This window comes from Argiope bruennichi, chromosome 4 (assembly GCF_947563725.1).
Source record: "Argiope bruennichi chromosome 4, qqArgBrue1.1, whole genome shotgun sequence".
NCBI lineage: Eukaryota > Metazoa > Arthropoda > Arachnida > Araneae > Araneidae > Argiope > Argiope bruennichi.
Window position 1 is genome coordinate 50,712,563 of NC_079154.1, and position 25,372 is coordinate 50,737,934.

Below are 25,372 nucleotides of genomic sequence, written 5' to 3' on the forward strand. Positions count from 1 at the left end.
TTATTGTATAGGTAGTCTTACATGAAACTCCATCCTAAATTTTAATATTTCATATTTTAACTCTTAAATCAACTTAAATTAAATAAATTTTCCTTTATCGTCAATGTTAAACATAGCCTATCAAAGTTCTAAAAACAACAAATTGAGAAGTCAAAGAATTGTTTGTTCGTTTATTTATATTAACGTCCTGTTAAAAGCAACATTAGGGCTATTTTGGGGCGAACCTCGTAATTTTTGAACCGTGGTCAGATGATAAGGATGACACCTGAGCTAGCATCCCCTTATTCAACTTTCCACACCACACCAGCGGAAGGACGTTTGGCCCCGATGGATTTAACGTGCACCAGACCCCTTTACACAACGGTTCTTCGGTGGAATAAGGTATCCAACCTGAAAACCCTCCGGTTCGGAAACCTTACCACCAGGCCTTACCACCAGGTCTTGGATATCAGAAAAGCAGCTGTAGGTAATCATGTAACCGGATATTGCATGAGCATTATCACTAAACTTCCTGTTCTTTTTTTTTTTTTTTTCATCATCCTTCTCTTTAGTTTTTTCCCCATTAATTTTTTAGAAAAGGTTATGATAAAGCTTATTAATTTTTTATATTGATCTAAGAAACAATATTTTCATTTTTTCCCCCCGATAATATCAGCATTAACTTCTTCTGTTTGACAGAGAAAATACTTCAACTCTGTATTCGCGTATATATTTTTTTTTTATTTTGTATGGGATTGTTTTTCTCTGCAATGTGATTGGAAAGTAAGTATATGTTGTGTCGTTAATATCATGTGAACTGTAAAATATGTGGTTATTTAATATTCTGCTTCCGAGACATTTACAATATCTACCATTTGATTCTGGAATTTAAGTGTTTTCATGCTAATTTAATTTAATATTATACGATAATATGTATATAGAGTTCAGTTCAAATCATGGGACCAATGAGAAAATTTGTCGGCGGTCTTCTGTTACTACTCGCGTCTTCCGTTACGATCTCCGTCTTGTTAGCCATATCATCTCTTTCTCCAAACTGTACTCAAGCTGATTTTTATAAAGTTCAAGATCGCCAGTCTTCCTGGGGTCCACATCGACTTGCCATAATTGTGCCATTCAGAGACAGATTCGAAGAACTTTTACAATTTGCCCCTCATATTCACGACTTTTTGAATAAACAGAAAATTAAACATACTATTTATGTTATTAATCAAGTTGATAAATTGCGTTTTAATCGTGCCTCACTTATCAATGTTGGGCATATCTTGAGCCGAAAGGATTGTGATTATCTAGCAATGCATGATGTGGATCTTCTACCTTTAAATCCTAAACTGAACTACTCCTACCCTGAAAATGGACCGTTCCATGTTGCATCTCCTGAGTACCATCCAAAGTATCACTATTCAACTTTTGTTGGTGGCATACTTCTATTAACCAAGGAACAGTTTGAACTTGTCAATGGCTTGTCAAACAGATATTGGGGATGGGGTTTAGAAGATGATGAATTCTTTGCAAGAATGAAGGAAGCAAAATTTAATATCAGCCGCCCACAGAACATTAATAGTGGTGTACATAACACTTTCAGACATCTGCATGATCGAACTGTTAGACGTAGGGATACTGCTCGCTTGTTTAATCAGAAAGAAGCAACTAGGAAAAGGGATCGCTTGACAGGCCTAGCAGATGTGCAATATGAATTAATTTCAACACAACATATCACTATCGATCAAGCTCCTGTTATATTACATAATGTAAAATTAATTTGTAATTATTCATTAACTCCTTGGTGTGAACATAAACCAGGAAACACTAAAAAGTCTTTGTAGAGTTTTATTTTAGAAATTTTGTAATTAATGCAATATGATTTTGTGTGCTGTAATGTGATATAATGTTGTTGTTAAACATAACGCAGAAATATAGATACTGATAATTTATTCAAGATTTGTATCTTAGATAATATTAAATAATTTGAAGTTTTTCAGAATGATAATCTTTTAATTGTTTCTAAAATGCAGAATTTGATTACATTACTTTTTAAAAATAAATTTTGGAGGAAGATTAATATTATTCCCCCATATTGGTTATCTATTTTTAATTACTGTTTGTATTAATCTATCTTTATAATATCTTTTACTATTATAAATTCAGTAAAATATATTTTTTTATTATATAAGTAATAGAAGCTAATAAAGTAATTGTTTAAGAGTGAATTTTATATTTCTTTAAGAGATTATTTTATATTATTTGGTTTAAACAAAACTATGAATTTACTTTATTAATTGTTTCTGCAGTTCTTGTTTGTTCTCTTAATTAGAATCAATGTGATTTTCAACAAAGTAGAAATTATATGAATACGCTTTTAAAATAAAAAGTTAGATATTTATTTTTAATTAATAAAAGGGAAAATCAAAACATCATTCAGAAGAATTTCTCGATGTAATTAATGTGTGAAGTAAGAACCTGAAAGTGTTTGAATTTCTTCTTAAACCAGATAATTTATTATAGATATTTTATAATTTATCTGTCGAATTATATTTCGCATTATTAATCTTCATACATCATGGCAATCTCAACATTATTATTTCATGCAATCTATTTCAATATTTTTAGCAGATTGCATTATTCTAGAAATTTATGAATTATATTGTTATAACATTGCATAGAACAAGCAATTTGCTTCATTGTAAATGTCTTTGGATCTATTCAAAATATTTCTTTTAAAAAGTGGTAAAAATTTGCCTAACCTTTGAATGTTGATTATTAGCAATTTATGATTGCCCATTATAATGTTTATTTTTCAAATATTTTAGCATTCTTTTATAATTTACCTAGAAAGATAAAAATCTGTTGATAATCTGATTTTGCTATGAAAATGTTTTTACTAATTATTAAAAGGTATTGTAAGCTGTAAATTTAATTTTTCTTTATACATTGTAAATAACTTTTGCTTTTACAATATTCTGTGTTAATTTTGAAATTAATATTTTAAAAATATAATGCCTTACTTAACAATATTGAGAAAATATAGTGATAGGAATAATAAATATATATATGCTAATTTTTCTTTGTGTCACCATAATTTATGTATAATTTGCATAGAGCATAATTATAATGAGTGAGAAGAGCTCCATATATGCTAATGCTAAATGAAAGTCTATCTAAATTAATTTTCTGATTGTGAATGCATTTCTAATATCATTATAAAGTATTAAATATTCTGAGACTAGATTTGTAACAGTAGAGTAAAGAAAAATATCCTTTTTTTCATTAAATGCTCTACTATAACAAATGTATATAACTAGCTAATATAAACATAATATGTAATCATTACAAATGCTAAACGTTAGCTCCTATTGTTTATATTTACTGTTGTATTCAAAAATTCTTAGATTGAGTTACTGAGAAAAAATTTAAATAGAATTGAATAAGATAATTGATTCATAAAATAATATTGTAAATAATTACTTAAACTTATAAGGGAAAATATTTATTAGTCAAAAGTTGTTGCTATTTTGAGATAAAGTTTTAAGTAATGCAAGAGAAAATTCAACTTCATCTCTGAAATCAGCATTTTCTATGATTTATAAACTCTTTAACTTATTGGAGAGTTTTTATAAAATATTTTACGTAAATAATTTTCTGTTCTCTTTCTGAACCAATTGTTAAAGCTATTGATGACTATTAGCTTTGCATGTAATATTTTCACCTGTTTACAATCTCCAGTATAGTTATCATATGACAAGTGTATAAGATTTAAGTACATAGTTTAAGTTTTTCCTTTCTATTCTTTATGCAGCCTTTCAGCCATTATATTTTAATTCCGTGCTTTAAATCAAATTTCATTTTAAATATGTAACACATTTATTAAATGTTAATTCTTACATTAAAATAACTCTTTTATTATATTTACTTGTTACTTATGATAAAAATTGAAAGCAATATTAATTTTTATTCTTTTTGTAATGTTGCATTAATTAAAGCATTTTGTCCTTATTTAAATAAATTTTTTTCATCTGAGAATGTGAAACAATATGTTAGAAATTTTCAGTTTTATTTTTAAAAAGAATCATCAAAATTTAATTTTAAGTAATATTTTGTTTGTAATATTACCTCTATTCATTTATGTAAAGGATGGCAAGAGATATGTTAATCTAGAGTTTAATTATCACTCATTTTTTTAAATTTTATGATAAATAATAAAATGTTAACTAATTGAAAAATATTTCATCATGATTTGCACTTTCAAAATGTCTAATAATTATAACAAATTTGTGAACATTTTTGGTTGTATTTCTTTTCCCTTGGAATCCAGATTTGCAATATAATTTTTTAATTTTTTGGATGAGGTATGTCTTGAAAGAATTGAAAATGAAACTTTTTTTCTTCTTTTATATGATTCTTTTTATGCCTAGTGAAAAAAAAAAATGTCGAATATTGTACTTATATCATCATATATTTATTAATGTCTGAATATTAGTGCTTATGCCATCAATCTACAGATCCAGTTTTTAAGTAAATGAAGGCTTCTAAATTTGTTATTATGTGTGCTGGTGCTTAAAAATCATAGTTGAGAAAATTGATTATATTATAGAAAAGATAAAATTTTAATCAATCTTGTTCCATCTAAAGTATAGCTGCAGCCTTGTTACATGCATGACATGACAAAGACTCTAAATAATAATTCTTCTTTCTAAATCAAAATTCAAAAATTTCTAATAAAAATTGGATTCCATTTTAAATTCTAATTGAAAGTCATAGATATAATTACTCTGAAGAAATGAAATGCAGTTGGTTGTCAAGGAATGCTTAACCTATATTTATCTTAAAAGTGAGATATTCTTTGTAAAATTATGAGTTTTAAATTATTTTTATTGACATTAAAGGTAGTTAAATCTAATTTTTGATTTTATAAATAATTTGATTAGTTCAATTGATCCAATAATTTATGAACTTAATAGATTCAAAACTAAAAAGGAAATAATGATAATAATAAGATTATTGAAAATTTTTATGTGTTCACAATTTTCTTTTTGTTGGTAGACATTTTAATCTTTAAATACTTAATTTTTATTTTTGTTTTATATTTCACTTTTTCCAGAGCCTTTTAATGTTATGTATTTAATATGTCTGATATGTATTGTTTATAAAATACAAAGTTGTAAGCAATAAAATTTTTTTATTATTACTTTTTAGTATCTTATTTTACATCTATTTAAAATTATTTTATGAATAAAATTATCATATCTAATTGTGCACATTGTTTGGTATGTGTTAATTCTGAAAATACTTTAGTGATATCATAGTAGTATGTTAAAAATTTGGAAATTAGGAAAAGTTACATTATTTTAAATTATGACTATTTTTGTCGCTATTCCTGTCTGTTCAGATCTAATTTATCTGCTGTTCATAGTACTGTTCATTTATTAATTATTTGTGATTACAACATTTTTAATTAAACTATGGAGTATTGGATAAGGACATATAGCTTTGTGATAGAGTAGAGTTTGTATTAAATCTTAAGATTTTGAAACATTTCTTAGTTTCCTTTCCATAAACTGCTTTAAAGTTTTGCACTATGCAGTGCTCTTTTCTCTTGATGGCTAATTGCAGTTATTGCAAGTGATGGCATATTAATTTTTAAATAATTTCAGATAAAAAGCTTCAGACAATAGAATAACGAAGCACTTTGATTAATTTATAATGACAATTACAAGCATTTCTTTATGCTTAAAGTACTGTAAGGTCTACAATATATTGACTATGCTATTCATTTTATCAGTAGAGGCAACTGAAAAAGTGATATTCAAATTTATTTTTTTATGTTGTATGAAAAAATATATTTAACTGAATGTTAGTCATGGAAAAATTGCTTTTCTGCTTTGGAAGGAATTGTTAAGTACAAGTGACGTACTGTAGTTGAGCTATCTGTAGTTGAACTATTTCCCAAATTCAATTCATTGGCTTTATATCAAGTGTTGGATTTATGGAGTTTCTGGATTCAAAGAATTGCTGATCTAAAAATGACTTTAAGCTGTGATATTAAAAAAATCATATATGCATAACAGATTATCTATTTTATTCATTTTTGCAAATTACTCATCTTCATATATATAGAATTTTAATTTTGCTTAAAATTTAGGAGAAAAAAATCAATGTAGAGTATACAATCGGTCTGTAATATCTGGAGGGTAGATCAGATATCAAAATATTTTCCTGGTTTGTTGAGCTAAATTTTTTTTAAGGAAGTTGATGCTTCATATCATTAAATTCTAGATTATCTGCTAATTTGTCTTCTACACTTATTTGTTTGAGTAGGAGTTGCTGAAGTTTTCAGTGTTGTATCTTTATAACATCTTTGCAGCTTTTACCTCTGCATCAACCACAAATTTGTATTCAGTAACTGTGTGAGGGAAAAGACAATAATAAATCATTTAAAATTATGCTATATAAAGTTCTATTAACAGGATTAAAATTTACTCAAAGATATATTAATAGTTCCAGAATGGTGGATTCTATTACTTGATGTGTACAAAGAATGATGATAGATAATAAGGAGAAAATCTGAAGGAACACTTCATGTAAAATAACTCTATTAAACAATATATTTCATACATTCCTGAATAAAAGAGAGAATAACCAATTATTTAAGCTTATCTTATTTTTTAAAAATAAAACATTCTCTAAAGGTAAAGTGGTTTGGCCTTTAAAAAAAAAATTCATGACGGATGTTTCTACAGATTGTTTTGTAGCTACTATATCAACAGTGAAATATTATGTTGAAACTTTATGTTCTTTTTCGTGTATAATATATTTCAAGTTATTTTAATGACATTAATCCATTATTAACATGCCTTATGTTTATTTTTCAAGCTGATCCCTTTTTTTGATTATTAGTTGATCTATGTTATGTGCCATTTCATATTATTCATCATTACTTATTCATTCATGAAGAAAAACTAATGGAAGAAAAACAATGTTCTTCTTCAATATTTTAGTTAGTGAAATGTTTTTTGGGTAACTCAATATAATTAATTTCCTAAATAGGTCTTACAAAATTATTTCAAGGAAAAGATTCTCGGATCATTTGAATCAAGCATTATCCTACTGTTCTAGTTTGACTACTTGCAAAATTTCTTCTAATTCCCAAATGTTTAATATATTGACATACATACTAAATTGTATACTTATTTTTCAAAGATCCCTAAGATACTTTCACAAAAAAAGATTTTTGGCTACCTTATATAAAGTATACACTGGCATTCAAAAATTGTAATTATGAGTGAAATACATGCAGTAAGCTGTTGTATATTTATACCAGTTTGACATGACAAACAAAAGAACAATACACACACACATAAAAAAAAGACTCAGCAATACAATATCTTATTCATCTTCTAACTTTAAATCGACAACACTTGCAATAACTTGAAACACATTTTCTAATTGATACAACTATGCATCTGCTCTCTCAGTCATTGTTAAAACTGCCATGAAAGAAGAATCACAAAGTAAATTTTTTCTACAGTTTAGTGAAAAGTATGTTAATTGATTATGCAATTAACAATTCTTTTAAAATTTTATTTCTTTGATTTTTTTTTTGGTGAAAAATGAATCACAGTAGACAATAAATTCCTTTTCTATGCATCTTGTATGTTTTATTTTATATTCAGATAGAAAATTATGTATTAAAAATTGTAAAGAAAAATGTTAAGATTCCATTATTTGTGTCATTTGATCTCATAAAAATGGGTTTTGATACTGATTTTCACTTCAGTTGTATAGTTAGAAAAAACTAAATATGTTTCCAGAGCATTGTGTTAATAATAGTGGGAATTTAACACTATCATTTTCGTTTAATCCAGAAAGTTTGGATAGTGGGATATCAGTTCTGGTGTTAACTCCAACAGTCAAAGTATAGCTTCAAGATGAGTTGATGATATTCTTATGAAAGGACATTCATATTGTTGGGAAATTTAATCTTTTGATCTAGAGTATTATATACTATATATAAATATTTGATTTTTTTAACTATTTTGTTTCTTTTAATTCATAACTTAAATAATATTATAATAATTATACAGCCTAAAAATGAGTTCAGCTAGTAGGAACTAAAAGTGGCTGTAAACATTTTTTTTTATGTTTAACAATTTTGTAATAAATAATAGGCAAGGAATAAATAAAAGTAAATTCTTTTTGATAAATAATTTTAATTTAAAAATTAATATTTAAAAATATTTTAATAAATACTTAGCAGTTTTCATTGGCAAATAAACAATGTTCAACATAGTTTTTCAATGAAATCATAAAATATATATAGTTTAATTTCTCTCTCTTTAAGTTAAAAGTTTTTAAGAAAAGAGGGGGGATAAGTTCTTTATATGGCAATTAAGTCACTTAAGTTAGTCACTGAGAATTTTAAAAACTATTCACTGAAATCAACGAGGACATAGACATTTTTAACCAATAAAAGCATTTCAGAAATAAAAAAAACAAAGCAAATTTATTTTTATGTTTAAATTAACAAAAATAAATTTAAACAGGATATTGTTACTAAAAAAAGTATTACAATTACTGTAAAAAAATCTGAATTAATCAAGTTTTACTAAAATTTAACTGTTTTTATTTTATAATTTTTTGATTAAAATTTTTTTGCTTTCAAGTATTTAAGAGAATTATTTGAATTTGCACAATATAATGCTTCAGTTTTATGTTACATTTCTATTATCAAAAAATAAATTCGTTGAACTCATTCAAAGTTTTTAATTTCAAAGTTACCAAATAGTATGATCCCGCAGCTCACATCTTAATTTGCTTATGATAAAATATGTAAAAAGAATTAATTATGCAGCAAAATTAAATAATATTAAAAGTTTGTGCATTAATTTCAAAAAAAGTTTGAAAATTGTAATTATATCCACTTGAATATCACAGTAAGTATCTCCATATATTTTGAACAGAAAAGGTAATTGCAAAATTCTTTGCTTTTTTTCCCTTGGTTTTTATTCCTTAGTTTAATTGGAAAGTATTAATGATATGTAAGGGTGTTTTTTTCGCTTTGAAAATTTTTCTTAATTTTAAGCTACCATTTATTCTTTTGCTTTCTATACTTATTTCATCCATTAATAAATAATTTTTTCCCTTGGAATATAGATTATAGTGAGATCCAAAAACACTCCATTATAATAATTTTATAGATAATTTAATTATAAAAATGTTTTTATATTTGAAAAATTTTATAAAAAATATTTTTATAATTAACTTGATATATAATAATTTTTTTATGCAATAGGTTTCTATAAATTATTTAAGATTTATATATTAATTTCTACTTTCCAGTTTTGAAACAAAGTGGACATGAATAAATCTAAAGGAAATCATTCTGGACGAAACAAAAATAATTATAAAAAACAAAACAAAAGGAAACCAACAGAACATCAAGAAGAAGGAATTGAAGATTGCATAGATAAACTAACTCTTGAAGGTAATGTCATTAGATAAATATTTTTTTTTCTTCATTATTCTTATTATTGTGGCACAATTAGTTTTGTATTATTTTTTCATGTTCTGGATTAAATTTAAATGCTAAAGTTTATTTTGAAGTATTAATAATTTCATTGAAATAATATCTCAATTAATGGATTGAAATGTGTTCAAACACTTTTTCAGATCTGCAATTTGTTCTGAAAAAATTTCACTAATAAATGATTTGATGATTTTACATTAAATTAGATTTTAGGATTATTAATGCCTTATGATACAAGAACTGCCCATGCTAGCCAGATAGATTTAATAAATTCACTGTCAAAACTTTCAAAATATTTGAATGGGATTCCACTTAATGACTTAACATAATGTGATGATGTGTAAGATCACAAAATACTGAATTGAGAGTTTATCTGTGAAGTAAAAGGTTTATAGAGTAGCATAAACAGTTTTTGATTACGTTGTGTCAAACATATAATGTAATTTAAAATTGATTTGTAAAGGTTTATTGTGTGGTTTAAAGTTGCATTATATGGGTTTATTATGTTGTTTAAAATTGCTTTTTATAAATTTATATTTAAAAAATTGCACTTAAGAGCAAACTAAATATTATATATATTAAAAAAAATTGCTCTGTGGTATGAAGCAGTTATAGTTGAACTAGTAATGTACAGTTATAGTTGTAATTGAATTAAAATGTTAAGATTGTAAAGCTGAACAAAATTAATATTCAAAATAATGACATAAAAATTTTGAGAATGGAATTGTAGTGCATTCTACAAACATTTGCAGTGCTACATAACAATTTTAATATAAAACTGAAGATTATATTGTTACGGATTTCACCTCACCGCCAGGTTAGTTTAGATAGTGGGTGTATGGTGAAGAGAACAATATCAGCATGCGGCAGTAGAAAACAACGACGACGTTTATTTACCCGAAGACACGAGTACACAAAGACGACGAGTACATAGACAATTATTTCATCCGCCATGACGTGCAGATGGTAAGAGATAGAGCAGTGTTGCCATAGTGTATTACATTCCATATGGGCTCTTCTGTCACACTCTTTCATTTAACAAATTAGCTCAAATTCACTCTGTATGTATAAATAAATATTTGCAATAATTGTGTGTGTGTATGTGTGTACAAGGGGTGTTCAAATGAAAAGTTACGAAACGATACTGTGGGTATAAATGAAGACTTTATTGAAAGTATACACCATAGGCCTGAACACAACGATCCCATTGAGTAACAAGCAGAAGAATTCCTGCGACCGTGACAAGACTCAGCCCTTCATAATTGCGCCCTTGAGTTCGCCTTCTGAGTTGAAGCGCTTCCCTTTCAAATGTTTTTTCAAGGGACCAAACACATGAAAATCAAAGGAGGACATATTCGGGCTGTAGGGCGAATGGTCGAGCTGCTGCCACTTGAACTCGGGTAGTTCTGCGCGTGTGATCCTGGAGACGTGTGACCGTGCGTTATCATGGATCAGAACCACACCCTCCGTGAGTAGCCCCGGTCTTTTGTTTTTGGTGGGCCGGTGTAGTCTTTGGAGTGTCTCGCAGTACACATCGGAGTTAATGATTCTTCTATGCTCGAGGAATTCAACAAGTAGCGGACCTTGGACGGCGAACTCAAGAACGCCACAAGTATTCTGGGAACAAGGAATTCTTCGGCTCGTTAATCAATGGGATCATTGTGTTCAGGCCTATAGTGTATACTTTGAATAAAGTCTTCATGTATGCCCACAGTGTCGTTTCGTACCTTTTAATTTGAACACCCCTTGTACAATGCATTTTTCAATAAATATTTACTTTACCTTTCTTTACTATAATCCAACTCTACAAATAGGCTTCATAATTCTTTCTTAAACATTTTAGCAGCGTTTTTTTTTTTTTCAATCAAATTCTTTTTTAAATTTTTGATATACGCCATTTTGAAATTATGAGAACTCTGGCCACTCACTTTTTGTTTTATCTTTTTATGATTTGGCATAACCAAAGTAATCTGAGCAAAGTTTTCAAAATGGGCATGGCATAGAACCATTTAATATAATTCTTAAAATATTTTATATTACCTTTAAATGCAAATAAAAGCTTTTACTATTTTGGGGACAGCTGCAATCCTTTTCAAAAAATATCTATACACCATTAATATTATGTATGTTTTTATTCAATCAGAATTTTAATTTACTATGTATATTGTTACAGAAATTTCTCAAAAATTAAGATCCAGCCCTGTGGATGTACCTTGAACGGAGTCTAACAAGCTCAATAACAAATAACAACGCTTTATTCTAACTCAAAAGCACGAAAACACAGTGACAAAACATAGCCGAATGTACATAAGAACAGCACTCGCAGTAAAAAACAGCACACAGTCAGCAAATCAGTGATAAACATTCGTTCTAGCGCAAAGTGCTCAGAAAGAACTCAGAAAAGAGATACTTTGATCAGCTACTCACGTTTCTCAATTCATCTGCTGACTTCCGCTCGTCTCCTCGCTTTTTATAGTTTCCGTGACAGGGCAAAGAAGATTCTAGAAACATGGTCGAAATTGGAGTAGTAATGTGGCTATAGTCAAGATGCTTGTAGTTTCTGGAAACTTCAATTTTTCCTTCGAAATTCATCGCCAGGGCTGAGGATCATTAATTGGCACCCATTCAGCATCTGTCAGAAGCATTTGTAAAACTATTTTACTTGTCAGGAAACTTACCGCATGGGAAGCAATATTACAAATTCATAACAATATTTATTAATTTTGCTTTTTTTTCATATTCATAATGATATTGCATCTCTCAGCAATGTTTATTTTTCAATTTTATTAATTTTGATGTTTTTAATTCAGAGGAACATCTGCAGTTGCCTGAAGATTATCGGTATCATATTGATGTGCCTTTTCCGGTTGCCATGTGGGATTTGGGTCAGTGTGATCCCAAGAAGTGCTCTGGAAGGAAGCTTTCTCGCCTAGGTTTAATCAAAACTTTACGCTTGGGTCAAAGATTCAATGGAATTATTTTAAGTCCTATGGCTAAAAAATGTGTTGGGCCTCAAGATAAGTAAGTATTAACAAAATTTGCAATGCCTGTCTGTTAATGGTATTTTTTTTTTCTTTTGTAGTTACCTAGATTAAATAGTGCAGGTTTTAACTGGATTAATTGGCAATCACAAAATGATGTCATTTTTTAAAAATTTAACTTGTTTATTGGATGACAAACTTGTTGTTAATAAATATATGCTTGGGTCAAAGTTTCAATGGAATTATTTTAAGTCCTATAGCTAAAAAGTGTAAATAGTGCAGGACAAAATGATGTCATTTTTTAAAAATTTAACTTTTAATTGGATGACAAACTTGTTAATAAATTTATTTCAGGTAGAGGAATTTTTTTGCGGTGTAAACATGATTAACAACAACATTTTTTAGCTTAATTTAACACAACGTGAATGTGAAAAATGCAATCGCTAAGAAGTAATATGATTATACAGTTTTAATTCTTTTGTTATTACCATTACAATTTCATCCTTGAAAATGGAGTGCAAGGTTTTTCCTGCTTTTTCCACTATATGTTTTGTAAAAAGAATTCATAACTTTCATATTTAATAATTACATTTTTAACAATGTTGAAAGTGTTAGTACTCATTAGTTTCTTTAAACTTTAAAATAAGTAATTTTAGGAACATATGACAAAATGTGTGCAATCATGTATAGGAATATAAAGAAAAATCGCAAAAATATGAATAAAATATTTTGGAATGTAACAGAGAATTTCCATGTATAGTCACAGTTACTTTTAAAAATGCTAATAAAATCATCTAAAATCTTCAATTTAATATATTGCAAGGAAAATTAGAAAATCATGTCTTTCCTTATATAAGATAATAATAAAAGTTTGACTGAAATAAAATCTATTTATATATTTTCTTGCTGAATGATAATTGAGAAGGTCTTTGCAGAGAAATCATCATGGAACATGGGGCAGCTGTTGTTGATTGTTCTTGGGCATGTCTTGAACAAACTCCTTTCTCTAAAATGAAAGGCAACCACTTACGTCTCTTGCCTTATTTTGTAGCCACCAACCCTATTAACTACGGAAAACCATGCAGCTTATCATGTGTAGAAGCTTTAGCTGCAGTCTTTTATATTACAGGTGAGAGATTTTTCTTTATTTAAAACAAAGACATCAGTTATAATTTTGCATGGTTAAGGAAGTAATAGCAATTTAGTGGGAATTTTTATGTGTATATTTACAAAAATATATCTATTAATAAAATTTAAATTTCAGGAGGATATTCATTTAATTCGTGCTCCACTAAAATTATAATAGTTCTATGTATTTTTATAATTTAACATAAGTTTGGGAATCTCTTGATTAAGTGTTTCTTAAAGACAAAATTGAATTTCAGTATAACTTTTCTAAGTTCAATTTCCTTAACTTTATAAAAGATTATCTCAATTAAAATCTTGAATAAATCTGTTTTTCTTTTCTTCTGTCATCAATATGAATGGATATTTATTTATTGAGTTGTAATTCTGGGAAACAGCAGATCATGAAGAGAAAACTATATGTGCATCAACTTTATATGAAGTGATTTTTTTTCCCTTCGTGATTATGAATTGTAAATACACTAGAGAGCAAAAGAAAAGTGTCAGTGTGGAATTTTTCTGATTTTGCTATTAAAAAAAAACTTACAGAGATTCAATGAAAGTCATGAAATTCATATTACTGAGACACAATGTAATAAAAAGTTTAGTTGGAAAAAAATGATTTGAATGCATTAATTGGGGAACAATGCAGAAAAAAAGCATTATTGCCAGAATGGCGGTAGTAATAAACAGTATCTGGACAAGAAGGAGATGAAATATTGATTTTTGAATTGAATAGTAAGGAAATATTACTTCTATCAAAAATGTGGAGCTTCTTTCTTCCATTTATCATTACACTCCTCACACAAGCTCATCTGGAGTACCTCACCAATCTCTTTCTCTGAATGTTAATGTAATGAAAACGTATTCTCATCTTTCTCTCTATCAGCTGGCATCGAGAATCATTTGTGAAAATATTACAATTCTTATGGGTAAAAAAGAAATGATTCTATTGAAAAGATGTCCAGTCTTTGTATTCATTACATCATTATAAACAGTACCCCTGAGGCAGAGCCGGCCTTCTCCATGAAGGGGCCCGTGAGCAAGAAGCCATTTGGAGCCCTACATTTTTTACAAAGTCAAAAAATATACAAGTACGAACACAAATTACTACTGCACGTTTATTTAATGTGTGATGCCATTAATTATTTCTGAAAAATTAAAATTTTTTGGACAAGTGCTAGTGCATTTAAGCGTTATGCACACTTGCTTGACAGAAGACAATTCTTTATTGATTTTAATTTGCTCAAAGAGCATTCAGCATTTATTATAGTTACTGGCAATGTAAAGAAAAGCTTTAACACAGTTAATACATTTAGAAATAAAACATTATAATTATTAATTAATATATATTGCAATATTTGTAGTGCATTATTTATATCCCTTTTATTCAAATTCAAATCCCATAGCAAAGCAATTATACGATTAGCTTTTCATCTACATCGGTATTATAAAACATTACTAAGTTTTGGGAACATTTTTCAAATTCATATCTTTCTAGTTTTTATATCAGTGACTAATTTGAAATACTTTTAAATTTATCTTCTATCTGTACAATAACAGTATCAGTTACAGAATAAAAAATTAACATCTAAATTCCACAACTGGCTTTTTTATAATTTCATCTTCCGCTGTTTAGAAATATATTTTTTCTTTTTTTCGAAATCGTTTTTCAGAAAAATGTTCTGAAAGATTCAAATTATGTGCGATCGCTTTTGCTTCATCTAAATATAAGTTAAATTGTGTTCTTAAATTTTAGATTTAAGTTTTAAATTTATTGACTAAATTAAAAGCCCAGTCCAGAACAATGGTTTTTACTTCAAATAGTTTATTGATAGTGTTAATTCTGGGCAATATTGTAACCATACTATTAAACATAAAATAAATGTCATTTCTTGTATTGAATCCAATAGACTTTTAGCTTCGGATATCGCTGTATTATTATTATTTGCATCAGTAAATTCTTCTAAGGCCATTACAAGTTTGTTCGAACTGTATATAAACTGCTTTAACCGTATCTATTTTGGCTTCCCAATGAGTGTCGCATAATGGTTTAAGAATAATGTTTAAATGCTTTTGTAGAATTTTCCATTTTTTTGTAGATGCAGAAAATAAGCAATATAAACGTTGCAATATTCTGGTTGCTGGAAGCGGCATCATAAATTAATAACTTAAAAGAATGTCATAGGTTAGGCATATAAATTGCATGAGGGTATAGAATAATTATTTTAGATTGTTCTCCTTTATATTTCTCTTTCATGTTGCTGCCGTTGTCGTATGCCTGTCCACTACAATCCATAATATCTAAATCAAGCTGACTTAATATTTCCAATAGAGCTTTTGGGAGTCCAGTTACATCAATAATCCCAATAAATGACTCATCTATACTTAATATTTTCTTTTCAAAATTTACATGCTTAATAAAGACTGAACTTTGTTTTATATGAGAAATATCAGAAGTAGAATCCATTTGGATACTGTAATATTTGGCTACTTTTGTATCATCTGTAATTTTGTTAAGAACTTCATTTCCTATCGTAGGAATAATTTGTTATTTACGTGTATGTGCTAAATCATATACAATCCTATTTTTGGAATTATTTATTTTATTTATATGATCCATAAGAACGAAGTCATATTTACTTAATAATTCGAGAAACTTAAAAAAATTCTGTTATTAGGCGTTCTTGTTATTCCATGTATCCTTCCCCATAGTGGAAGATTATTACATGCTAAAAATAGAATCACATCTACAATTCTTTGAAATAGTATTTTAAGTCATTCCATTTCCTTATTTATTTGCTTTGACTTACTTGATTTGCTTTATCAATAGTTGAATATAAATTTAGTTGTTTCAGTAACTCTTTTCAAGTAATAAATGAATTAAGTGACAGAACGCTCATGATCTTGAATTACAGTTGATAACTTTCTCCAGTTATTATAAACACTTATGAAAAAATCATGTAGATTTTTCATTTCTCCTAGAAAATAATATACATTTAAAACAAAATACTGAGTCTTGCATTTTTTAATAAATCAGTCAGCTGCAAAGTTGCTTTTCACCAATAGATACTTTTTTTAAAAAAAAAAGTAGTAAGTGGTGGAAAATGATACCTTCAGCATTCTTAGCAAACACTCCTTTGTGTTGATAGGTCTGTTTTTAACATAAATCATTTTAAACTTATCATTCATAATGCTTGGTCAGAAGCCTGAATCACTATATGTACTTGACTACATTTATTATTATCATTACTTTCTAATTCAATCATATTTGTATAAAAAATATAGTTCTTGAAAGATTTTCACTGTTTTTACACTTTCATTGCAAGGTTGTGTGATTGGTGCGGAACTTTCTTGGCCAGTTGAAGCTTGAATTGTAACTTCTGAAGTCGAAGCAATTTCATTGCCAGAAATACTTCGTTGACAAGAAAACAGATCTACTCATAACTTTTTGAAATATAGCTTTTCCTCTTTTTTTTTCTGCTAATTTTCTTTTTTGAAACTGAATCTTGACACCCTGAAGGATACATCCTTGCCATGGACATGATTAAATCTAACAATATTAAACATTTTAAAGTATGAATTATCGAAGTAATACATGCAGTTTAATTTAATAGATGAGATAAATTACCATATTTATGGTTATAATATGTTGCACTAAACTGTAATATATCTGTAAACTTCGTATATTTCAAAATTCATCGATTTTTCCACTTAAATTTCGTTCTCTCTTCGTTCCATCCCGCTATTACCGTTCAGAACATTATTTTAGTTCTTGATCATATTGGGGTCCTTCATTCGCGGGGCCCCGGTGCATAACAACCGCTGCAGCCCCCCCCCCCCCCCCCCCCCGATGGCCAGCCCTGCCCTGAGGGCTGCCATAGTTTTACATAGCATTCATTCTGGACGCTGGGCAAATGGGATACCAAAAGAAGAAATTGGAAAAACCTTTAGAAAACATAGTATAAAAGATTTCATAATAAAATTTTCTAAACATTTCTACGAAATTTCAACATTAGAAACCCCACTATTAAGATAATTTCCTAATATGATGTCTTTCTTTGACTATAAAAAAAACGACCAAAACTGTATTTTAAAAATAATGTTTTCTCTTGCTCCTCGTCAGCTGTTTATCATCACCGAGCATCTGAATAGAACTGGTTCTTTCAATTACAATACATAACCTCAAAGACATGCTGGTTTGTCTCCTTCCTCTGATTTTTTCAATCCTAACCGAATCTTTTGCTTTCGTCAGCCTCATAATGTTTCTCACCCCACAAATTTAAAATAAATCCATTGATATACCATTTATTTTCATGTTTAAATTACATTTACATTACTAAATTCGAAATCTATTTTTTTCCTGTCAAATTAATTAATTTGATTCACCACATTACACATGCTATTTCTATTTCACGGATTGAAAAAGGCACAAAGCTCATTATTACCGAAAGATATAGCTGAAGACCCCAGCAGAGACCAATGAACTGCAATAAACCTAAATTAAAATGATGATGAATAAAATAGCGGTTATTTGGCGACAATAAATTAGGACACCTGTTGTCCTTATTATCTTACACACGTGCTAAGGAATGTTGTCTGGTTTTTCATCAGCATGACGATATATTGGTTATATATTGCCATTGTTTTCCTTGTCCGCTCACCACCAATCTTTTATACAGCTGTACCTTTACTCTAGAATGTTTTGCAAGTGCATCAAACAACTTTTTTCTCAAGTCCAAACATCGCTAACACTCATTCAAACCATGCTTTTTTTCTAGTCATTCTACCTCGTTTCAAGGCATCTTGAAATACTGATGTCACTTTCACTTTACAAATATATAAAAATGCAATTTTCTTCCTTCTTAAGCTGCTTTGCTGTGCATGCATTGTTTAGGCCTTTCGCATACCCTCATGTCATTTGAAATTCATTGTCCTGATAGTATCTGCATATGCTTTTCAGCTGAGTTGGATTTTTGTTGTAACTATAGCAAACTACTTTTCTACAGTTTTATAGTTTACAATGAAAATTACTTTGTTGCTTAAATTTTGTACACTAATGTATGTAGCTCTTATTATATCTATATTCACTAACAATTTTTGGAAGATATTTGCTTTGTCATATGTTATTGAAATTGAATATTACCAAAATAAAAATAATAAATAAATAAAACAATTTATGAATAATAATATTCTAGAAATTATGAAAATCAGGAAATATTTCTTAGAAATTCTGTGGGAAAAAAATAATGCCTATACTTTTTAATGGAAATAAATATTGCTTTTTCTAAAGTCTGTGCTTTAAAATCTAAATGCTATATATTTATATTTTATAATGCCATAATTTACAATTAGAACAAAAATATGTATTTTTTGTTATTTGTCTGGCATAATGATTAAAAGAATTAAAATTTGTTTTATCAGAGCATTCTTTGTACAATAACATACAAAATTATGAATAAACAATAATTTTGAGAAGAAAAGATATGAATTCATTGTTATGCTAGAATAATTTATTATACCATTGAAAACAATTAATTCATTTTTTTTTCTATTCAAATCTTTGAAAGTTCTGAAGTTCTGAAATTGAATTTTTAATCATGGAAGACTGTATAAAATATCCTCTGTTTGAAAATAATGTAAATTGTCTGTCAATAAAGAGTATAAATATTTCTAAAGTTGTTGTTTTTTTTTCAGTCAAATATACTTTTTTCTATTTTGCACAGGATTTAATGAACTAGCTGAATCTTACTTGAAACAATTCAAGTGGGGCCACACCTTTCTGTCGGTAAATGAAGAACTTTTATCTTCATATGCCTCTTGTTCATCATCAGAAGAGATTTTATCTATACAAGCTGCTTATTTGAGAAAACTTGATGAAGAGCGCCATGCTGATAAAGGTAATTAACTTTTTAATGAATTCAAAATCTGCTAATATTTAACATTTCATGCTATTGTAAAAAAAATAATAATAATAATAATAAGTTTTGCAAGCACTTACCTGAATAATCAGGGTGAAAGATAAGAGTCATCCTGCACTCTTTCACCTTACAGTCAAACAAAAATACCATATTGGCTTGCAAATTTTTCATTTTAGATTTATTTAAAACATGATTATGATCATGTAAAATCTTTAATCCAATTTTATTATTTTTTATTAATGTTTTGAGATAGAATATTCTTAGTAACTTGTTTACTTTTTCTATGTTAAATGCAAAATTGGGAAAAGGAATTTAAATATAATTTTTATAATGTGCTGTGATGTTCCAGATTTAATATCTAAACATTGTAAATAACAATATTATTAATTTTATCGAAAGGATATCCAATGCATCATTTTAGATGCAAACTTTTAATTTACTCTTTTGAATAGTTTGTGGTTACATTAAATTTCCTTCCTTTGATGCATATAACTGTACTATGAGTTGTTTAAAAAAATTTATTTAATGTAATAAAAATATTGTATTCATTATTATTGTACATGGATATATAAAAAGTCTTATAAAAAATTGTTTTCAATTTTATTGTATAAGAAATCACTATTTTGATAATTGCTTTCATTAACCTTTTTGGTCTACCAACAAATTCTATTAATAGAATTAGAAGTAATAAAAGTACTATTGTTTGTGCCAGAATAATCTTAGTTTAAATCTTATAAATTAAATTGATTAGTAGAGAATTTTAATTTTAATGAAATCTCATTAATATTTTTGAATTAAAAAACTGTAAATTATAAAAATTTAAAGTATTTATAAATATATTAAGAAATGAATCACTATGTAGTTATGTTTAAACTATGTAGTTTAGTTTAACCAATTTTCAAAAAAAAAAAAAAAAAAAAAGAAACTTTGACATATTATATTAATTTTTACATTCACACAAACTGAATAATAAAAATTGTCATTTCCATATTTCTAAGAATAATGTTGTTTGATTGAAATATATTCTAAATCTTTTCTTCTTTATGATTCAGTGGTTCAGTGTAGTGGTTGTTACATTTTCTTGATATTTTTTTCTCTTTATTATTATTCATTTTGGGTTAATTATTAGTTGAAAAAAGGTATTTCCAAAGAAGAACCTTGAAATATTAAGTGTTAAAATATTTAATGAATTGATAATATTTAAATTTATAAACTTCCAATTAAATTTTAAAAAATACTGTTCAAATTATAAAAATTTAGCTATGATAAAATATCATCATAACTAAGTTATTATGCCATTAAAATGTTATAGTCTTTATATATTAAACTCTAAAATGATTTTTTTATGATTAAATCATGAATGTTTTAGAACAATTATTTATTTTATTTGCAAACTTTAGTTCATAATAATACTTATGTGTCTTTGAGCTTATTCTTATTCTTAACATGATTCAAGCTTAAGTGCAATGTCGGCAAAATAAATAAAACTCTTGAGAACAGGCAAAATTTATATCTCACTCTATTTGTATCATATAGTGCAAATACTGACTGTAACATTTACAATTACTTTTCAAATTCATTTGCCATTCTTTTGAGATAAAAATGTAATAACATACCTAATCTCTCTTAATGAAAATGGAAATAGCTTCCCAATAACATATTTCATCAATTGAATTTATTTATGACATTAAAATAGGTATTGCAGTTAGAAATTCTAAAATTAAATAGCATTTTGGTAAGTGGATGACTTCTCATGAGATTAAAAGACTATGAGTATGAAACCTTTTAAAAACTTTACATCTTTTTAAATGTTTTATGGCTTTTTATGTTTGATAATTCATGACAAAAAAAAAACGTATTTTATGTTAATTTATATTTTTTAATCATTTTAATAATTTATATTAAACAGTATTAATAGCAATTAAATGTATTCACTTATTTTTAATAAATGTAGGTGAAATCGATTGGCCATCTTCTGGTGATGACTCGGAAGATGAAGAGGAAGAAGTTACATAACTTCTAAGAAATTGTATATATTTCAACTGTAATAAATGTATATCTTTACAAGTTTGTAGCAATTCATTTATTTATTCTTCAGATTTCAATTTCTGAATAAAACTTGATTAATTTGATGCACCCAAGTCATACTATCTATATTTTATTTTGTATTTAAAGAAATATCTTGTTTAATCAGAAGGGTATAAAGAGCTTGCTTCTTTTCTGAAAATGAGAATGATATGTGGTAATATGGAATTAATAGCTTTATAAATCTTGCTTTTTCCTAATAAGCAAATAATTCTCTTGACACATATATTAATTATTATATACTTAACTCTGTGTCTTTAATTCTGCCAAATTTTCAGGTATTATAGTTATGTTATTTTAATTGTCTTACTTAATCTCTCTTTATTGTGAACCTTTCTATTGGTGACAAGTTCCATAACATCATACAGCTATTAAAAACATAAATGCCCAGTTCACAATAAAGGTATCTTTTAAATTTTGTGCTCTTGTAAAAAAACACAAATATTAATTTGAATCCTTCTTTAGTTACAAACAATAGAAAAAATTGTGTGATTAAATATTTGGTGAAGTAATGAAAATGGTTTGAATTTCAGAACAACAATGGTCATGACCCAATATAGCTTATTGTTGGAAATTAGGCAAATAAATAAATAAATTTAAAATTGTTTATTAAATTAATATCATTAAAAAGACAATTTTTAAAATTTTGAAATGATATGAAATTTTTCGTGCTGTCATATTTTTGCAAGTTATTACAGAAAAACGCCAAAAATTTGCTTAATTTTCAATTTAGTAAAATTTCAATATATATATATATATATATTTGATGTGCACATTCCCATATTTCAATGCATATATGTGCTGCATTTCGTAGCTATAAGTCACACAGTTTGGCTTGTAGAATGCCAACAATCATCTTTATTCTTAGTAAAGGCATATGTATATATATATATAGATATATATACATACACACTATATATATATATATATACACACACACACACACACACACAGTGAGAGAGAGAAGTGACAAAAGTAATAGGCTACCAATATGCAGAAATACAGATAACACTAATATTGGATACAAAATGTATAAATAGGCAGTACTTTGGCTGGATTTTCATTTGTATTAAAGTGGGGGCATGTGTAATATTTTACCTACTATAAATATATGTTTTATTTAATTTCATTATTCATTTATTTAATTTCATTAGCAGCATATTTGTAAAAAAAAAAGTGATGGAATTTTATTTTTATTTTTGTATGATTATTTTTTGTTTAAAAGTTGAAAATGAAATATAATTTTAAATATATTTTAATATTCATTTTGATATATTAATCAATTTTTATTAAAAGAAGTAAGAAAAAAAAAAAGGTTGTTTGTTGTTGTTGTCATAGTTGTCAAAAAAAAAAAGGTTGTTTGTTGTTGTTGCCCACTGACTTTATAAGTCAGTGTTAGACAGTCAGAAGTCAGTGAAAAAAAGGTAGTAACATTTTATTGAAATTAAGATTTTATAAGTTCATCAGTCTTCATTACATTGTCTACTACTAATAATAAAAATGAATATATGAATGTGTTTGCTCTCTATAAACCAAACTGTTTGATCTCTGCAGCTACCAAATTTGATTTATATATGTTGAATATCAATACCTTGGAAGGTGAAAATGTGCACCTTGGGGGTAATTCTTTTTAAATTTTAATTTATTAACAATTAATTTAATTTTTTCCTACGATAGTGTCCAAAAATATTTTTACGGAAAAATAAACATAATGCTGTTTCAGAAATTTTTTTAATAATATTAATTTAATAGTCATGCATATTCTTCCTTAATTTTAGTGATTTTTCAAAAAATATTTTTTGCTCAATTTCCAAAAGTAGATTATATTGTTGCCTTGAAATTCAAACTGTTTTCATTGTTTTATCAAATATTTAATCATGTGAACATCACCATTGCTGAAAGCTAAAAAAAAGAAGTGTTTTAATTAATATCTGTGTAATTTACAAGACAAAAAAAAGTGAAGTTACAAAACCACGAATTTAGAATACATTTAATCGCATATTTATGATTTTGATAATGCTATATAACATAAAAGGAATGGTATTGTATTTTTTGTATATGTACATATCATATTCAAGGTCTACTTTTTAAAATTTGTAAATACACATTCCTTTTCACTTTTGCATTTTCTGACTATAACTTTTTAATTTCATAATTAATTTAGACATTTTCATTACTGTCATATCATCAAATTTAATTTTAATCCATCTGTTTTTGGTATATTAAAAAAATGAAAAAATTAATGTGAAATAATTATACAGACATTTCAAAAACCTATACATCACAAAAATTTATAAAGATAATTAAATGATATTGGTTATAAGTAACAATAAAGGAGAGGAGAGTATATACATTATCCACAATTCTCTTCTCTCATGTAATATGTCATTCAATTTTCAAGGTTTTTAATTTCCAATTTATTTTGCTTTTTACAATAAAGCAATCTTCTAATGTTAACCACATCAAACTTCCACTTCCCCCTTCCTTGACCAATTTTATGTTGCATGTTCTAGAATGAACATTCAAAGCAATCTTGATACAATAAGATAAGAAATACTCTATATCTGAAAATTTTACAACAGTAATTAATTAGAGGTGATGATCCTAAAACTTCTTAAGGAATTGGAAATAAGAACTCAAAAACTGTAGGATACAAAAGTGTGTATGTTTTTTTTTTTTTTTTTTTTCATGCATATAGAATCAATGAAAGCAAATGAGGTGAATGTTAAAGCTGTTAAAGCATGTAATAATTTTATATATTTCCCTTTTCATTGTAATTTTGATTTACAATGGAATATTTCTTTTATTTAACCTTTTTTAAAAGTGTTTCAAAATGAACAAGACCAAACTCATTGAAAATTGATCCTGCTTAAATATGCAGTATTAAAATATCATGTAACATAAATACATAATTTTGCTGAATTTTCATAGTAAGAAAAAGAGATATGCAAGAAATCTTTACAAAAATTACTATATTGCAATTTTAACGTTCAAAATTATATTTAGTTTTTGTTATTTTCTTAAATTTACCACAAATGAAATTAATAATTCCTTTCGTGATAATATTTGGAAGTAATAAGAAAGTACAATTTACATCATAGTAAAGGAGATTACATATCTTATTTATTTTATTATTGAAATATTTTCATCTGAATATGAAATTTTTTTTTTTTTTAAATTTTGGATCATAGTAATAGTAGAGGAAAACTCTCAAGAAATTAGATATTTATAGAAAAAAGCCCATTGCTATAATATTGAAAGGTTTTATATTGAGAATGAAATAAAGAATATAAATATTTAAATAAACATTACTATTCGTAAAAAAACTCTCTCAACTAAGCAATACAAAACTGAAAGAAAAAATTATATATATTACATTTAATCTTGCAAATGAATTAGGTTTAAATATCTATAAAAATGTGTAGAAGAAAGAATTTACTTGCAACGTAGATTAACATTATTACTACATACAGATAGCTAAATTCTCATTTATTTGTGAAAAACAAAGTATAATATTCATTGTGTATTAATGGCTTCTATAAATAAATATCCACGAATCAATATGTAAAATTTTTATTAAAACTTTTCTAAAAATTTATAAAAAGACAGAATACAATGATTTGGCATAGACTTTAAGAAGAACATTAAAATAATTGTATTAAAACAGTTAGTTACATTTATAAAAATAAATGTATTCAATATAAAAAATGTAGGTAAACATTTAATATAATCTAATATAC

At 26.8% G+C, this 25,372-nt stretch overlaps 2 protein-coding genes across 2 annotated transcripts; both read left to right on the forward strand.

Annotated features, from left to right (window-relative positions):
• Positions 1-643: 643 nt before the first annotated feature.
• Positions 644-21,614, forward strand: LOC129966660 (18S rRNA aminocarboxypropyltransferase-like). The gene is made up of 6 exons (XM_056081164.1): positions 644-762; positions 9,334-9,478; positions 12,331-12,541; positions 13,437-13,630; positions 19,353-19,526; positions 21,502-21,614. Exons 2-6 carry the CDS (start codon positions 9,352-9,354, stop codon positions 21,561-21,563), a joined length of 768 nt encoding a protein of 255 aa, XP_055937139.1. The 5' UTR covers positions 644-762; positions 9,334-9,351; the 3' UTR covers positions 21,564-21,614.
• On the forward strand, positions 769-2,018 carry LOC129966659 (beta-1,4-galactosyltransferase 7-like). The gene has a single exon (XM_056081163.1). It carries the CDS (start codon positions 936-938, stop codon positions 1,821-1,823), a length of 888 nt encoding a protein of 295 aa, XP_055937138.1. The 5' UTR covers positions 769-935; the 3' UTR covers positions 1,824-2,018.
• Positions 21,615-25,372: the final 3,758 nt, after the last annotated feature.

What these genes read in the sequence shown, in the direction of transcription:
- LOC129966659 (XM_056081163.1), top strand. Translation starts at nt 936, where the DNA reads ATGGGACCAATGAGAAAATTTGTCGGCGGTCTTCTGTTACTACTCGCG.
- LOC129966660 (XM_056081164.1), top strand. Translation starts at nt 9,352, where the DNA reads ATGAATAAATCTAAAGGAAATCATTCTGGACGAAACAAAAATAATTAT. An exon ending in AGATAAACTAACTCTTGAAG is followed by an intron (nt 9,479 to 12,330) that starts GTAATGTCATTA and finishes TTTTTAATTCAG; the next exon opens with AGGAACATCTGCAGTTGCCT. An exon ending in TGCAGTCTTTTATATTACAG is followed by an intron (nt 13,631 to 19,352) that starts GTGAGAGATTTT and finishes TATTTTGCACAG; the next exon opens with GATTTAATGAACTAGCTGAA.